The 19,100-nt window shown below is 37.8% G+C and overlaps 1 protein-coding gene across 2 annotated transcripts in view; it reads right to left on the bottom strand.

Annotated features, from left to right (window-relative positions):
* Positions 1–19,100, bottom strand: part of LOC143669150 (uncharacterized) — an 87,350-nt gene that overhangs the window by 34,164 nt on the left and 34,086 nt on the right. Inside the window, exon 4 of one of the 2 annotated variants that reach the window (XM_077143737.1) lies at positions 11,327–11,832. The exons of the other annotated variant lie outside the window; for it this stretch is intronic. Within the exon in view, the coding sequence (XP_076999852.1) occupies positions 11,769–11,832 (64 nt within the window). The 3' untranslated portion in view covers positions 11,327–11,768. Of the gene's footprint in view, positions 1–11,326; positions 11,833–19,100 lie in introns of those variants that run through there. 2 annotated transcript variants of the gene reach the window in all.

Below are 19,100 nucleotides of genomic sequence, written 5' to 3'. Positions count from 1 at the left end.
TGAGTAGTCTGAATTCAGTCTTATATGGTTTCCCTTGTATGCAGTAGATTGTTTTTCTCTTGCTGCTTTCAGGATTTTCTGCTTCTCTTCAACATTTGATAGACTGATTAGTATGTGTGTTGGGGTAGGTTTGCTTGGATTTATTTTATTTGGAATTCATTAGGATTTTTTGATTGTCATATTTATATCTTCTATAAAGGTTGGGATGTTTTCCCTCATTATATCCTCCACTAATCTTCCTAGTCCTTTACTCTTCTCTTCTCTTTTTGGGACATCGATTATTCTTATATTTGTGTGCTTTGTTTTGTCCATTTCCCTAAGGTCCAATTCAAATTTTCCCATCATTTTTGTCATTTGTCTTTTGTGTGTTCAAAATCAGTTGTCTTGTCCTCTAGTTTGCTTATTATTTCTTCTGCTTCTTCAAACCTGCTGTTGGGTGCCTCGAGTATATTTTTTATTTAGTCTACAGCATCTTTAATCGCTGTGATATCTGCTATTTTTTAATTTATTCTTTTAGATTCCTCTTAATGCTCTTCTAGTGTCTTCTTCATCTCTTTTATGTCACTAACCATCCCACTGATTTTATTTCATAGAGTTATACAGACATCTTTGATTAGTTGTTCCAAAGTCTGTGTCTCCTGAACTGTTTTAATTTGGTCATCAGACTGGACTATATCTGCCTGTATCTTCATTTGGTTAATGACCCTCTTTTGTCTTCATGAGCATGTAAATATCTTGATAGGATTGCTTTGGAAGTTGATTTCCTTCAACAGGATGTATTTGTGGGATGTGGGTGTGCAGCAGGATGCAGACTGTGGGGAGGGGCACAACAGTGCAGTGGCAGGTTGCGGTGCAGGTGTATGCACAGGTCAGGGACTTTACACTTGTGCCTGCAAGCCTGGGGTATGGGGTGTGGGGTTGTGGAGGTGCAGTGCAGAGGCTCTGGGGGTGGGGTATAGCTCAGGCAAGCCCCAGAGCAGGGTGCAGTGTAGGGGACACAGAGGTACAGCATGGCAGGAGGTGGATGGGGGTACTGAGCAGATGTGCTGGGGCTGGTATGTGGGCAGGAAGTGGGTGGACACATGAAGCATGTGGGTTGTGGGTGTCAGGGTATGGGGTACAGGTTACAGAAGTCAGGGCAAAAGGAGAGCATGGCACAGGTGTGTCCTTATGCAGAGGGGTAGGTCTAAGGGGGCCAGGACATGAATGTGCGAGTGTGTGGGGCCAGGGCACAGGTTGCAGAGGCTGTGGGATGTGTGTCATGGGTGGGTAAAGATGGGTGGATGATGATGGGTGGGTGGGGCCCTGGTATGGGCATGCAGGTGTGTGTGGGATAAGGGGACCTATTTGTACAGGGCAGAGGCTATGTGGCACAGATGCACATGAGAGCATCTGCCAGGTATGGGAGAAAAGCATTTGTGCCGTGGGGTAGGGCAAGGGTGTGCATGCACATGGGACAGAGTGGAGTGGGGTACAGCGGTCACGGTATCAGGGCATGGATATATGTGTGCCCGGTAGTGAAGATGTGGCTGTGTTGGTGCAGGGCCTATGGAGCAAGCCCCTGGTGTGTATATGCGGAGAGCTCAGGGGTAGCGGACTGAGATTCTGCCTGCTTGGGCTGGAGGCAGGTGTGGCCCAAATGCGCAGGTCAGTGTTTGCCCAGGGCTGAGGGGGCATGGTGTGAGTGAACATGCGCATCTGCATGAGTCTGGGGGGTAGGATACCGGTGTGCGTGTGTTCTGAGCTCACTAGGAGGTGGGCTGGGTTGCGTGACTATATGGCCTGGGTGCCCATGTAGCCCGGGCATGAAAGTGAGTGCCTGCAGCCTGGATGCATTGGTGACTGCCTGCAGGGGACAGGGAGGGGAGTGGGGAGAGGGGCTGGATACAGGTACATGGGTCTCAGGAGGGGCAGCGCGAGACTTTGTCCTTGTGCGAGAGAGGTGGGTCAGGCTGGGACAGGCTTATGTGCTTGCAGGGATGTGGTGCAGGGATGTGCGGTCAAAAACTTATACCCTGGAATCACTCTCCCAGTCATTTTTCTGTCACTTCTCTGGCTGTTTCTCGGAGCAGGGTTGAACTTGACCTATCCTATTCCGCCATCTTCCCAGAACTCTGAGTTTGCTGATTCTGTCTCCTGCCTGTTCAGATCCGCTGTTGTATGCCTCTAGTGTGCTTTGAATCTCTTCTGTTGTGCCTTCCATCCCCATAATTTGTTTCTTTTTATACTCGCAAATTCTTGTTTATGCTCACGCATTGTCTTCTTAATATCCTTTATCCTAGGGGTTCAGGACATTTCAGTGGTAAATTCTCACCTGGCATGTGAGAGACCCAGTTTCAATTCCTGGCCCATGCACTCCCCAAAATAAACAAATAAGCAAAGAAAAAATCAAACAAACAAAAATTCAACAAATGGTGCTGCAATAACAGTGTACTCACAAGGAGAAAGAATGAAATGTGACCCCAGCCATACAGCATACAAAAAATTTAAAGAAAGAAACTATCCTTTATCCCCTTATGCTTATTTTCCTTCATCTCCTTGAACTAATTTAAGAGATTTGTTTGAGCTTCTTCGGTTAGTTATTCCCTTAACTGAGCCATATCTTCCTGCTTCTTAGTATGGCATATAATTTTTGATGATATCTAGGCATCTGACTATCTTTTTTTTTTTTTTTTTGCAAGAGCAGGCACCAGGAATCAAACCTGGGTCTCTGACACAGCAGGTGAGAACTCTGCCTGTTGAGCCACCATGGCCCGCCTGGCATCTGACTATCTTGATGAATTAACTCTGAAGGTCCATTTTTCCCTCTTCTCTAGTGCTTTATTTTTGATTGGCATTGTTTTAAGGCTCTTCGATGATGCTTGGTCTAACTTATTCTAGATCTTTAGAAGATCTGAGCTTAACTGATCAGATTTTCTCAACTCTTCTTCATCTGATTCATGCACTGGATATGTAGTACAATTTTGATGCACTGGATATGTAGTACAATTTTGAAGACTGCACTTTCCATGCAATTGTTTCACTTCTAGGAGAAAGCTTCTTTTCCCCTGTTCCTTTACTTGGCACCTTGATCTTTTCTGTTTGTTTTTGTGCAGAGTTTTTTTTCCAGCTCCTATGATTTATTTCAATTTCCTCCCTCACTCAGTGTCCTGTTTCCCTTATACTTTTCAGTTCTAGGACCCATCCTATATTATTGCGGTTCAGTTAACGCAACTCCTACTTTTTGTTTTCTGTGATGTTTTTCTGCCTGGTTTCTTGTTAGCATCTCTCACCCAAGCATCCAGGCGGGGTGAATCCAGAAAGGTGGGTCACTACAGCAAATTCCTTTTTTGCCTTTAAGTGATCCCGCTGACTCCAACTGGATTGAATAAGCACACAACAGTTCTTAGTAGCCTATCATCCTGTCTCTTTCTCTCCCCCACCCCACCACCAACTTGAAAGCCCTTTTGTATGCCACAATCCTCAGCAGCTTGCATTCCACCCTAAATTTCTGCAGATTTAGGGATATGTGCCTGGATACGTGTGGAATTCTAACTCACTTGTGCGAGTTGCCTTACAGTCTCTGTCCATGATGAGAGGGAACCAGGCTGTGCTGCCTCTGTGTGAGTCTCAAGTTTCCCAAGACCCAGTGAAGGAGAGGTGAATGTAGTACCAATTGGCAGTCTGGGATGGAACTCTCAAAACTGAAGTTTTTCTGTTTCTTCGATTCCGTTTTTCTTTGATTCCATGTCCTTCTCCAATCTCTACCATCCTGCAGAGTTCAAAGTAAGTGGGATTTGTCTTTTTATTTAGTAAATCTCTGGAAAGGCTTTTTCAGGTGCTACCTTATGCCACCAGGCTGATATCACTCTGAAGCTTAATTTTTATATACAAATTCTCAATTCTCACAATAATTCTCATTATGCACCCAAAATGATTTTCAAAAACAATTAAAGAAAAGTAGTTTATCCACACAGAGATGGGAACATTTTACTTTTTAAATTTCATGAAATTCATATAAGCATCTGTGCCATTTGAAAGGATTTGTGTACCCTGAAAAGTCATGTTTTAATCCTAATCAATCTTGTGGGAGCAACCATTTCTTCTAATCCCTAGTCAGCACTATAGGTAGAAATTTGATTAGGTTATCTCTACAGAGATGTGACTCACACAATTTTGGGTATTAACTTTTGAATAGAGGGAACTGTGACTAACACCCATTCCAGGTGGGTCTTTAACTTTAGTGGAATCCTTTAAAAGAGGAAGCATTTTGGAGAAAGGTTCAGAATGATGAGAGTGGCAGAGACATGAGAACTATAGAGTCCCCAGGCCAGTGACCTTTGGAGATGAAAGAGAACACCCCTGGGGGAGCTTCATGAAGCAAGAGACTTGGAGAGGAAGCTAGAAGATGTCACCATGTTTGCCATGTGCCTTTCCAATTGAGAGAGAAATGCTGAACTTCATTGGCCTTTCTTGACCAATGCACCGGCCTACAACAAGGTAGCATCTTGTTGATGCCTTAGACTGGACATTTTTATAGCCTTGCTTTAATTGGGGCATTTTCATGGGCTTAGAACTGTAAACTAGCAACTTATTAAATTCCCCTTTTTAAAAGCCATTCCGTTTCTGGTATATTGGATTCCAGCAGCTAGCAAACTAGAACAGCATCATTAGTGGTATATAAATTATACTTACCCACCTTCAGGGTGACAAAACTCTAATCCAGTTTTCTTCCAGGTTTTCCAAACTTTATAGAAAGTGCTTATTCAATTATTTAAGGGAGCATAAAGTTGAGCTTTCATCTTGTCTTTGAAAATAGAAAATGAAGCATCCTTGCATTTCACTTTCATTCCCTTTGAAGACTATAATCCCCATCGAAAAAACAACATGTGTTTGTTTTGAAGCAATTAAACTAAATGTCTATAGGTTTAATGCAATACTCTAAGTTTCAGAGAATGAAGTCTCTTCTTAAGTCTCTAGTGATCCAATTGGGTGAAAGTAAATGGTGTCTATCAAATTCTAGCCTCCAGAACTGTGAGAGGGTAAATTTATGCCAGCTTAATCTACCCAGTTTGTGGTACTATGTTATGGTAGCCCCAGGAAACTAGTACAAACATCATGGGAAGACTTTTGGTTTAGAAAGATAACTTTGATAGAAGCAGAATTGATGGCTCTTAAGTTTTCATGATCTTTTGACTAAATCCAAAAGTCACAATCCTATAATAGTCAAAAAAGTACACCATATTATTACATGCCATTCATTCATCTAACAAGCATTCTTGGCAAGAAAAAAATACCAACTATGTCACTTAATCACAGAGGCCAGTGAAGAAGGATAGAGTACAGACTGACATCTCTACAAGTTAAAACCAATTATATTAATTGCAGTGAAAACAATCTTGAATAAAGTCCATGGTTTTATTGTATATATTTATAAATGGTCAAAATAAAATAAATAAGTCCTATGGGAGTTCTAATTGTGTATCAAATGTAATAAACCATACTGCAACCTGACAGAAAGTTCATTGAAGTTAATCTGTATATACAATGCACTTAGATGCCAGTCCCAAAATTTTCTAGAAAATCCATCTCAGGAAATATTTCCCTAGAGACATCTTATATAAATACATGTTGCAAGGAAATGTGTTTTGAAATCTATAGGAGGATCATAAAGGAGGGAAAACCATTGCCCTAAAAGAAAGAATAAAAACAATCAAAGAACTAGATACTATATTGCCAATCATGCAAAAGTCTCCTTCTGCTTTAACGTGAGGCCTATCAGCATTTTCTGTGCCAGGAGAACATTGTCTGAGAACTCTTTCTGGCTGTTCTATTCTGAAAGAACAGGAAACTCTCCCATAGCATCCTGTATAGGATGTCTTGATAACATCAGCAATTTCAGCATTTAGCATAATGCTGCTCATATGTACACCCCAGATGAAAAGTTAATAAAGGCAGAATTTCTATGATCTCCCTAACAATAAAATGGCAAACCCAAGCAGAATAATAATAAAGATAATTTTCTTGGTTGCTGGATGTATGCATGATGGGGAGAAAACAACCTGTTATCACTGTGGTCAGAAAAGACCTTCACAATTTGCAAAGCATGGTATGCCCATCATATCACACTCTCTCTCTGGTTACTTCTTCACTAGACTCTCCTGTAGTGCAAAAGGAACCTGGGTGTCATGGTCAGGTTCATGTGTCAACCTGGCCAAGTGGTGGTACCTGTTTGTCTGGTTGGGCAAGTGCTGGCCTGTCTGTTGCAATGAGGACATTTTGCAGAATTAAATCATGATCATATCAGCTGCATCCACAGGTGATTTCATTAGTAATCAGCCAAAGGGAGTGTCTTCAGCAATGAGTGATGCTTAATCTAATCACTGGAAGCCTTTTAAGGAGGATTCAGAAGATACAGTCTCTCTTCCTGCTTCAGCTGGCAAGCCTCTCCTGTGGAGTTCATCCAGATCCTCCATTGGAACTGTCAGCTTCACAGACTGCCCTATGGATTTTGGGCTCTGCATTCCCATGGTCATGTGAGACACTTTTATAAATTTTATATTTGCAAGTGTTCCCTGTTGATTATGTTTCTTTAGAGAACCCTAACTAATACACTGATGAAATAGACATCTTGAAAGGTAATTCCTATCATTTGCTAACAAGTTCATAAAGTGATAAGTAGTCAGAGAAATGCTTAAGCAGTGAAGGTCAAAAGGGGAAAAATAAAAAAGCAGTATCGCTACAGATAACTCACAAATCACCACTAATTTAAAATAATATGAAGCTGTCAATTTTATCCCTTTCAGTGAAAGATGTTGTACTGGTTTGAAAGGATGTAGGCCCCCTAGAAAAGCCATTTAAATCTTAATCGCATTTTGTAAAGGCAGCCATTTCTTCTAATACCTATTCAGTACTCTATGTTTGAAACTGTAATTAGATCATCTCCCCAGAGATGTGATGCAGTCGAGAGTGGTTGTTAAACTGGATTAGGTGGTGACATGTCTCCACCCATTTGGGTGGGTCTTGATAAGTTTCTGGAGTCCTATAAAAGAAGAAACATTTTGGAGACTGAGGAGATTTGGAGAAAGCAAAGAATGCTGCAGCACCACCAAGCAGAGAGTCCACGGGTCAGCGACCTTTGGAGATGAAGAAGGAAAATGCCTTCCGGGGAGCTTCATGAAACCAGAAGCCAGGAGAGAAAGCTATCAGATGATGCCATGGCTGCCATGTGCCCTTCCAGATGAGAGAGAAACCCTGAACTTCATCAGCCTTCTTGAACCAAGGTATCTTTCCCTGGATGCCTTTGATTGGACATTTCTATAGACTTGTAATTGGGACATTTTCTCGGCCTTAGAACTGTAAACTAGCAACTTATTAAATTCCCCTTTTTAAAAACGATTCTATTTCTGGTACATTGCATTCCAGCAGCTAGCAAACTAGAACAGACTTTGGTACCAGGAGTGGGGTGCTGCTGTGGTTTGCAAAAATCAAACATGTTGGAATGACTTTTTAAATGGATAAGGGGAAGATTCTGGAAGAGTTGTGAAGAGTTTGACAGAGAAAGTCTAGAATATTTTGGAGAAAATCTTGATAGAAATGTGGACTCTAAAGATACCTCTGACCAGTCTCTAGGCAGAAATAAGGCATGTGTCATTACAGATTGGAAGGAAGATGATCCTTGTTTCAAAATGGCAGATGAATTGGCAAAATTGACTAGTGGCTTTGACTGGAAGGCAGATTTCAAAACCCATGAACTTGGATATTTAGCAGAAGAGATCTCCAAATTAAATGTTGAAAGTGCAGCCTGGTTTCTCCTCACAGTTTATACTGAAATGTGACAGGAGAGAGATAAGCTGAGAACTGAACTATTGAGTACAAAGAAAAGAGAAATTGATGTCCTGGAATATTCTGGGCCTCCACGAAAGGAGACACCAGAGAATAGTGCTCCATGTAAGGATTTGGCCAGTTGTGGAACCAGTCAGCCATTTCAGAGAAAGCCAGGATTGGACATGGAGTTATCCAGGAAGGATTTGTGGAAACTTCTTATGTCTGATGGGCATGATCCAAGGCTACTGCATAGAAAGCCAATGAGAGTGCTGTGGGACCGGTATAAACATAGCCACTGCCAGTCTGGACTGGGGGGGTTCAGAGAAGGGACACATTGGAGGAAAAATAACTTCAGAGGCAAAACCACAGAGGCTGAGGTCTGAAGTCAAGAATCTTCGGGCCAGGAGAGCAGACCCATTCAATTGGAAAAATGTCCCAATTAAAACAAGTCTATAGAAATGTCCAATCAAAGGCATCCATGGAACAATACCTTGGTTCAAGAAGGCCAATGAAGTTCAGGGTTTCTCTCTCATCTGGAAGGGCATATGGCAGACACAGCATCATCTGCTAGCTTTCTCTCCTGGCTTCTGGTTTCATGAAGCTCCCCGGAAGGCATTTCCCTTCTTCATCTCCAAAGGTCACCGGCCCGTGGACTCTCTGCTTTGTAGTACTACAGCATTCTCTGCTCTCTCCAAATCTCCTCATTCTCCAAAATGTTCCTTCTTTTATAGGACTCCAGAAACTTATCAAGACCCACCCAAATGGGTGGAAACATGTCACCACCTAATCCAGTTTAACAACCACTCTCGACTGCATCACATCTCTGGGGAGATGATCTAATTACAGTTTCAAATATACAGTACTGAATAGGTATTAGAAGAAATGGCTGCCTTTACAAAATGGGATTAAGATTAAAACATGGCTTTTCTAGGGGACATACATCCTGTCAAATAGCACACCATCTAATCAAAAGTTACCACCTACAATTGGGTAGGTCACATCTCCATGGAAACAATACAAAAGATCCCACCAAGTAATACTGAATGAGGATGAAAGAAGTTGGCTTTTTTGGGTTTCACAACAGATTCAAACCAGCACAGATGACAGAGAAGGGATTGGTTTGGGAGGAGCAGTGAATAATGTGTTTGGTTCCTGATCTGTTAAATGTGAATTATCCTTGGGAATTCCAACACTGTCCTTGCCTATACTTCTGCTGTAGAAGCATTGGCCCAATTTCCTAAATTCCTCAAATCAGTATTTCGTATGGTTCTTTCACTCTTAGATTGTAAGCTCCATGAAGGTTAATATCTTCTCATAACCAACCTTGAATCACTTATCGCCTGAGAAGGAGTTTTTCAGCTAACCATTTCTGGTGCCATCACCAAATTCTTAGCTGCTACAAGTAGAGAGATTGAACACCGTATAGCTTCTTATTCTCTTCACTTTAAGAAGAAATCTTAGTTGTGCTTCCATCTATTAGAAGAACATTCTCCTTAGAGGAACTTTTACTTGTGCCCCGTGTATTGCAAGGATTTTCTCCTTTGGAATTAGGCAAAAAAAAAAAAAAAAGACTGAGACTCTGAACTTCCTGTGATATCTGACTTATTGACAGCATTTAACGTGGGATTTTTCTTGACACAATCTAAATGCATGCTGTGACTTTTCAGATTAGTGGTTGCTTCTGAATATGAGAGATTAGCACCCCCTAACAGAGAGGGCATGGTGTGGTGCCTTACAGAGCAGGAGTTAAGAGCTTAAAGTGAGAAGCTACTCATTATGAGATTTAGATATGAAAACCATGTGCTGTCTTGGCTGTCCCTAACCAGGGAACAGATATCTGAGACTCACATTGAAATCATTCAGACATGACAAGACAGGTGGTTGTGTAGGTGGAGACTGTGCTTCCTGGTATTCTACATCCTCATCTTCTCATTTCCACCAGTGGGTGGGTTGGTGGAGGAGAGGGGAGGTGAGATTAAGTAAGTAGAGGACACTTGTTTTCTAGATCTTCCCTAATTCCATAAAGTGGGAGCAAAGGAGGTAGAATAAATTTACATAAAAATTTTATTATTATTCTCATTATTTTATTTTTTATATTAATAAAATATTTATTCATTTTTATTATGTTATTTTAAAGATGTAGAAATTGGCCTGGCAGACAAAATGAAGTTTAAAGTAGTTACAAAGCTTGAATCAGAATCCTATTCCTTTGATTATGGAGCAGAACTCTTTCTATTCTGTCCTTCCACTTTTACTGCTAGTGTTTGAAGACTGGGTGATATAGTTAGAAGGACCTCATCTGCTCTTCCTTAAGAAAGTTCAGTGCAATGAATCCTTAGTTTAGGGTATGTTTGGATATTGACTCATTTTTTTCTATTTAAAAAAAAATCACTTTTCCAGATAACTGAGGACATGCCTCATCAAAAATTTAAAAACTTTCCTCCTTGATCATGTGATATTTAAATCTAAATCTTATTTAATTTTAATAATATTTCAATGCTGCATTGTTAGCTCTAAGATCTTATTCTCTTTAGAATGCTTATCAGAAGTACTTACCCTTAAATGGCTTCTTATCTCCGTGATTTGCACAGGTATTTTTATTCTCAAGATACCAACGAGTAAACAGATACTTAAAGAGTTTAAGTCGTTGTCCAAGACACAGTGTTAGGACTTAAAGCTTTCACCTGTCTTTCTATGAGATCCTGCTGCTTCTATATGATGAACACTTTTACTAGATATCTCAGATATAATTCTGAGATGCTCTCGGGGCCTGCTGACAGATGAAAGAATGTTTACACCAGCTGTTTATGTTTTTCAATTAACTCACATGGCTTTAAAAATGCATCTGCTATCTCTTTTCTTGTCTTTGAATTATTGCTTATTTCTACTACCAGCATACCTGATCACTGCCATGTATTTCTTTAGTCACTGTTTCTGTTTTTTGTTTCAAAGAAACAAAAAAAAAAAACAAGAAACCAAATTTTTTAGTTTTAGAATTGTGTGTACATTACAAATAAATGTATCCCAAAGTGGGACTTGCCTATGAGTGAAATTCCTGGGCTTTAGACATGAACAATACGATATCGCTTTTATCTTGTAGCAATCCTTTTTGCTTATTTTGTGACTCTGAATAATGTTCTGAATTGGAGGAGTTACAGGAGTGTAGAGTTTTAGATGGGTAAAACCATAGCTTCAAAAATAATTAATTATAAAATATAAACCAGGTGGTCCTTGAAATACAGAAAAGTCTTTAAACTTAACTAGAATGCTCTGATATGCTCTCCTAGGGCATTTAACACATTATTTCCCCAAACCTCAATCCACCCATGCTCTTTCGAAACATACCAACTGTAAATATAATAGCATATTCATATATTTCATTTTTTATTTCCTTCTCCCAGCCTTCCGAGGCAAGTGTAGGCACCAGCCTATTACTATTCAATAATGTCTGAGGTTCCAAATACTGTTCAAATGGAATCTGTGAAAGTTCAGAAATACTGATTTTCACCTGCAGATGAATTAGCCTTCTTTTCTCTCCAGATGTGATTCAGTATTTTGGATGGAAATCAGAAAACTTCTTAGCAGCAGGGAAAGGACAAATATAATATATGCATTTCTGTAGTAGTAGCATAGGCCATAAATTGCCCCTAGCATATAGGAAAGCCTGTATGGATTTCAAAAAACAGCACCCATCTATCTGAGAGCTGCTAAAAAATGAATTTTAGGCCTTGAAATACAGGCCTGCAAGCAAAATCAGAGATAAGTTCTGGAAAAGCCACAAAGGAGCTCCTCAGAGAATTACAAAAACATGTACCTTTTGCTTTCCAAGAATAATAACCAGGCACAGGAATACACATTGAGCCAAGTTTCAAATTTAAAACAAGCAGCACACAGAGTTTAGAGCTGAACTTTGGCCCTTCCCCAGTTGAGTGCTGGTAAAACATAATCCCAGGGTTCAAAGATCAGCACTTCCAAAGGCATCTTTGCAAGTCACCTCCAGCAACTTGGAATTCAGCACAGAAACATCTATTCAAGAAAATAAACCAAGTATAAACGAATAACACTATAGTCTAAATTTCATGTATATATCTCCCATTATATATACATATTTCATGTATATATAATACATTTACATATATATTTATATAATTTATATATAATTTTATAAATTTATAAATTTATATATAAATTTTATGTATACATCTGTACGTATATACATACATAGACATGTACATATGTATATGCACATATATTTTATATATCTATATACACACACACACACACACATAGGCATACATATTCATGGAATTTAAAAATCAAGGGGATAACTCCTAAAGAAAACATACTGGGTGAGTTTGACTAAGTCAAAAGCATTATTTTTGAGGGGGATTATTCTGTCAAAAAGATTACCATTTATGTCTATCTGGAAAAGGGCATGTAGTGAGAAATACTGTCCAGAATGTGGTTCCAAGGCATCTGCAAATCTAAACTTTCTTCGATTTCATTATCTCTCACTTTCATATTCAGAAACAGGAATCACTATGTCAATCATGTATCATATCAATAAAGGCTAATTGTAATAAAACATCCGAATTCACATGTTATCCCTCATGACTCAAAGCTTTTTGATATGGCAAATGTCCATGTAAATATAATCTGGCCATGTGACTGTGCTATGGAAAGCCAGAATGAAGTATCATTTCCTAAAAAATAACAAGCAGGGCCTAGTGGACACCTTTAAAAACAAATTCATGTAAAGTAATCATGTTAAAACACTGAATGAAGCTGCATCTGAGCTATAGGTTTTTGTTTTGTTTTGTTTTGTTTTGTTTTGATTTTACTATTATTACTTTTATTTTTTTCTCTATATTAACATTCTATATCTTTTTCGGTTATGTTGCTAGTTCTTCTAAACCAATGCAAATGTACTAAGAAATGATGATCATGCATCTATGTGATGATGTTAAGAATTAATGATTGCATGTGTAGAATGGTATGATCTCTAAATGTTGGGTTAATTTCTTTTTTTCCGTTAATTAAAAAAAAAAAAAAAAGAGAAGGGATAATTGGAGATGAAGGGATACAGACTGTACAACGGGACTGGATATAAAAACTCAGAAATGGACAGCACAATACTACCCAATTGTAATGCAATTATGTTAAAACACTGAATGAAGCTGCATGTGAGGTATAGGTTTTTTGTTTTTGTTTTTTTTTTGTTTTTTTTTCTTTCTATTATTGTTTTAATTCTTATTCTGTTGTCTTTTTATTTCTTTTTCTAAATTGATGCAAATGTACTAAGAAATGATGAATATGCAACTATGTGATGTTATTAAGAATTACTGATTGTACATGTAGATTGGAATGATTTCTAATTGTTTTGTTAATTCTTTTTTTAATTAATAAAAAAAAAAAAACAAATTCAAGAAAAATTTGCTATGAAAATTTGCTAAGAAAAAAAGCACCTATGAAGTGATAATGTGTGTGGGAAGTTATACTGAAGTATTGTCAGGCGCATTGCTGGGCACTAGGGAAACAGCACAGTAAAATGCAGTTCATTCATTTAAACACCTGATAAACCTAATAGTCAAGCATTAAAGGCCCAACAGAGACATTTATAAAAGAGGAGAAATTATGATAAGCTTAATGATGCAAATGTAAATGGCATTAATGTATTTTGGTATTAATATCTAAATTCTCCCACTCTGGCAATTTAATCCACTGAGATTTTGTATGGTTTCTAAAACCCTGAAAACCCCCAATTACCCTATTTATCCCCTGAAAGAAATATGGACCATATCTGTTTCATAACTCCAACATCGGGTACATTTGCTGGTCCATGAAAAACAAAAAATGAATAGAGTTGAATGAATGTAAGTGGATTCTAAGACACAAATTACGGAATTGAGTTACTGGTACTGAGAAATCTACAGGTGGAATCAAATACATTAGCCCATGAGATGCCATCTCAGTTGGGAGATAATTTTCCATAGGTCTTCACAATTTTGAATGTCTTAGGAGCAGAGGTACTGACTGCCTTTGTTTTAGACTATCTTTTCAAGGATGTTTGTATAGTGAAAAGTCTTGGAAGGTAGAGCTAGAATCTTCTTCCTCAGCAAATGGCAAACACGCTTACCACTCATTAGAAAAGAGCTGTTTTCCCTAAACTCAGGGTTCTCTCCCATAACTCAACACACTGTATGTGTGGGTGCACCTGGACCTCTTCTTGTTGCCCTATCGCAACTGGGACTTGGGGAAAGGGCACAAAAATGATATTCTGGTTACTAATATTGCTATCAATAACAAACTAGCCTTTGTCTGATCAGATGTCTCATGTCTTCTGCCAGCATTCATGAAACTGGGTCAGGCTACGTTCTTAACTTGCAAGTAGGGTAAAATCTCAGGCCCCTTACATTCTTGACAGTCTGATAATACCAGATACTGACTTGAAATTTCTGATGCAAATAATAATGAGAGTTCTGTTTCTATTTAGGACATAACAAGTTGGAAAGAGTGTTACTTCCACCCTAACAATAAGAAAAATCTAAACAGTCCATAAAGTCATAATTTTTTTCAACCCCTGAGGGAACCAAGGCTACAAGGAAATCAACAAGCCTGAAATCTAAGGAAACATAGGTCCCTCCAAAAAGATAGGATGTGGCCACTGGCTGAGCTAATCATAATGGCTGAGACTTTTCCAAAAATAAGGAAAGACAAGAACAACAAAATCCAAGAATCTCAGAGAACCCTGAGCAGATTAAACATCAATCACCAAACACATACCTAAACACATCAGATTCTAAATACTGAAAACCCAAGATAAAGAGCAAATCCTGAGGATGGGTCAGAGTAAAAAGATACATTACAAACAGAGAAACAAAGATTAGAATCATCAGAGACTTCTCGCTGAAAATACGTAAAAGAGGAAACAGTGGAGTTATGTATTTAAAGGATTGAAAGACAAAAAATTGATAGTCTATAATTCAGTACATAGTGACATCTTTCAAAAATGAAGGCAAAAATAAAAACTTTTTCAGACAAACAGTTCATTTGCAGTAAACCCAGACTACAAGAAAAGTTAATTCAGGGGGAATGAATATGATAGCAGAGAGAAATGGATCTACACAAAGAAATGGATATTTCCAGAAGCAGCTAAAACGAAGGTTAATATAAAAGACATTTTGAAAAAATTTCTAACCACTCTAAAACATGTTACTGTCCAAATAAGAAATATTAGCAATCTACTGTGGGTTTATATCATATAGAAAATAAAATATATGAGAATAGCATAAAAGCTGGAATACATCAAGAATACATTCCTGTGAGGATTCTATACCATACTTGAAGCAGTACAACATTATTTTAAAGTAACTTGCAATTAATTAAAGATATATATTGTTATTTTTGGTTTGTTAATGCTGCTGAATGCAATATACCAGAAATGTAAAGGCTTTTAAAAAGGGGATTTATTAAGTTACAATTTTATAGTTCCAAGGCCATAAAAATGTCCAAATTAAGGCATCCAGTAAAAAATATCTGGACTCAAGAAATGCTGATATCTGTCACTTGGGAAGCTTGTGGCTGGCGTCTGCTGGTTCTTGTTCCTGGTTCTGTTGCTTCCAGCTTCTGATGCCATGTGGCTCTCTAAGCATCTGTAGCCCTTCACTTAGGTCCTCTAGATACAGCTCTGGGTTCTGACTTGCTTAGCATCTCATGGGAAGGCACATGGTGGCATACACTGGGCTCTGCTGCATGTCTGGGCATTTGCTCTCTCTGTCAGCACTCCAAGCACCACTAAATGTCTGCACCTCTGTCAGCTCTGAAGCAACTCTTCTCTAAGCATCTCCCCTTTTAAAGGATTCCAGTAAACCAACCAAAACCCACCTTGAATGGGCAGAGACACATCTTCATCTGATCAAAGGTCACACCCAAAATTGGGTATGGCACATCTCCATGGAAATAATTTAATCAAAAGTTTACACCCACAATTGAGTGGGTCACTCTACATAGAAACAATCTAATCTAAGTTTTCCACCTGACAATGCTGAATCAGGATTAAAAGACTATGGTTTTTTGGGGGGATACAACACTTTCAAACAAGCATAATTGTAAATCCTTGGGTAAACACTAAAATTTTTTTAACTTTTCATTTTGCAATAATTTCAAACTTACAGGAAAGTTGTAAAGACAATATAGGAGCATTACAGAGAACTCCAATATAACCCCCACCGAAATATTCAGACTTAGCAACGTTTAAAATTTTCCCACATTTGTTATATCATTCTTTCTCTGTGTATTCACCCATCCATCCATGCATCCATCTTTTTTCCAAACACCGAAAAGTAGAATACATACACTATGTTCCTTTACCACTTAATTCTATGTACATTTCCCAAGAACAAGAACATTAATATATGTTACCATATTAAGTACAAATTCAAGAAATTTAACATTAATATAAAGTATGCATTCTGTATTCCAATTCTTTCAGTTGTCCCAATAATGTCCTTGTGGGCATTTTCTCCTCCACTATTATAATAAATCAAGGAACAAATATTGCATTTAATTGTCACTATCTCTCTAGTCTCTTTCTTTCTGAAAAACACTGAGGTGACCTATACGCAATATACAATTTCCCATCTCAACCGCTCCTAAGCATGTAATACAGCAGCTTTAATCACCTTCACAATGTAGTGCTACCTTCACCACCATCCATTATGGACACTTTTCCATCACCCCAAACAGAAACCCTGCACCCACTGTGCATTAATTACCCTTCTCTGTCTCCCCACCCCCACTCCCAGCACCTGTTAACCTATACTCGACTTTCTGGCTCTATCAATTTGCATATTCTAGTTATTTTATATAAGTGGAATCATAAAATAACTGTCCTTTTGTGTCTGGGCTTATTTCACTCAACGTGGTTGTCTTCAAGGTTCATCCAAGACATAGCATGAGCTAAAAGTTCATTCGCTTTCATGGCGAATAATATTCCACTGTAGGTATATACCACATTTTGTTTATCCACTCATCCTTTGATAGATACCTGGGTTGTTTCCACCTTGTGGCTAACGTGAACAACACTGCTACGAACATTGGTGTACAAGTATCTGTTTGAGTTCTGCATTCAATTTTCAGTTATAAACCTAGGAATGGAATAACCAAATCATTTGGTAATTCTATGTTTAACTTCTTAAGGAAATGCCAAACTTTTTTCATAGCAGTTACATGACTTTACATTCTCAACAACAATGCATGAAGGTTCTGCATCCTCACCAGCACTTGTTGTTTTCTGTTTTCTTACAAACAGCCAATCAAGTGGGTGTGAGGTGGTAGAACATTGTGATTTGCATATCCCTAATGGCTAATGATATTCAATAGCTTCTCAAATGCTTATTGGCCATTTGTATAATTACTTTGAAGAAATGTCTATTTAAGTCCTTTGTCCATTTTTTAATTGTTTTTCATATGTTTGTTTTTTCTGTTGTTGAGGTGTAGGAGTGCTTTATATATTCCATATAGTAAACCCTTATCAGATATATGGTTTACAAATATTTTATCCCAGTCTATAGGTTGTCTCTTCACTTTCTTGATAATATTCTTTTGTGCACAACATTTTTTAAAATTTTTTAAAAATTTTAATTAAAAAATTCTCTAAAAAACACTCTCCTTTCCTACCTGAAAGCTTCTAATTTTGATGAAGTCCAATTTATTTATTTTTTATTTTGTTGCTTGTGCTTTTGGTGCAAAGTCTACGAATCCATTTTATCATACAAGGTCTTACTAACATTTTTGTTAAAAACTATAATTAATTGGCAAATAGTAGAAATAAAACTGAATCAGAAAATACTCAATTCAAGGCTAGAAAAAGAGAATAAATGATACAAAGAACAGATGAGGCAGAGTTTTAGTCTCCCAACTGTTGAAACAAATACCATATAATGGGGTTGGCTTGACAATAGGAATTTACCGGCTCAAGGTTTCATAGGCTTGAAGGTTTGCTTTCTCGTGGGGTCAGTATATTCTGATTAGCTGGTAATCTTTGGAGGTTCTTGAATTTTCTGCACACATGGCAATGCTCATGGCTGTGATGTCTCCTTTGTTTATAAAGATTTTAGCCACATTGGATTAAAGGCCCACTCTCATTCAGTTTGGGCACGCCTTCACTAATAACCTATCAAAAGTCTGATTTACAAATGGCTTCACACCCACAGGGCAAGGAATTGGGACCTGAGCAAACAGCCAAATAGTAGATTTAAACCATGACCACATAAACGCAAATGGTCTAAAAATCTCAATTAAAGGACAGATATTTTCAGGTAAGATTAAAAGAAGAGAGACACAACTATATGCTGCCTACAAGAAATTCACTTTAAATATGAAAACAGAAATAGGTTAAATGCAAAAAGTATGGGAGATGATATACCATAATAACATTAATCAAAAGAAAGTTAGAATGGCTATATTAATATCAAAATAGATCTTTAATCAAAGAATATTATTTATATTAACAAGTCATTTCTTAATAAGAAATGGATCAATTTAGCAAGAAAGCATAACAATCCTGTACACATGTTAACAGATATTTAAAATACATGATGCAGAAATGATAGAACCGCAAGGGGAAAAGGCAATGTACAAGTATAGTTAGAGAAATCTTCCTCTCTCAGTAATTGAAAAAACAAGTAGGAAGAAATTCAGTAAAGATATAGAAGACTGAAACAACATTGTCAACCAATTTAATCTAATTAACATTTATAGCTTCCACCAGACGAGAGCAGAATTCACATTTTTTTCCAAGTACAAATAAAAGACCACAGATCATATTCTGAGTCGTAAGGCAAATTTAAAGGAATTGAAAGCATACACAGAATGTTCTCTGATCACAATGGTATTAAACCAGAAATTAATTAAACAAAAATCCCAAGTATCTGGAAGTTATACAACACACTACTAAGTAGCTCATGGGTCCATGAAGAATTCATAAGGGAAAACAGAAAATATTTTCATATTTAATCAGCATTACAATACAATATAATAAAACGTGTGGAACACAGCTAACACACGGTTCAAGAAAAACGTATGGCATTAAATACTCAAAAAACAAGGAAGGTCTTACACTGTGATCTAACCTTTCACCAAATAATCATGAAATCAGAAATTTAAAGGCATTTTAATTTTTAAGTTTGAAAGTTTTAACTGGATATAACTTACACACAACATAGTGTGCCAACATTAACTATACACACAATGGAGTTTTTCTTATGTATGCACCCATTGAACCACAGTCAAGG

Source organism: Tamandua tetradactyla, chromosome 25, assembly GCF_023851605.1.
Source record: "Tamandua tetradactyla isolate mTamTet1 chromosome 25, mTamTet1.pri, whole genome shotgun sequence".
NCBI classification, from domain to species: Eukaryota; Metazoa; Chordata; class Mammalia; order Pilosa; family Myrmecophagidae; genus Tamandua; species Tamandua tetradactyla.
The sequence above is the reverse complement of the archived record's forward strand: the minus strand, read 5'-3'. Positions and strand labels throughout refer to the sequence as shown.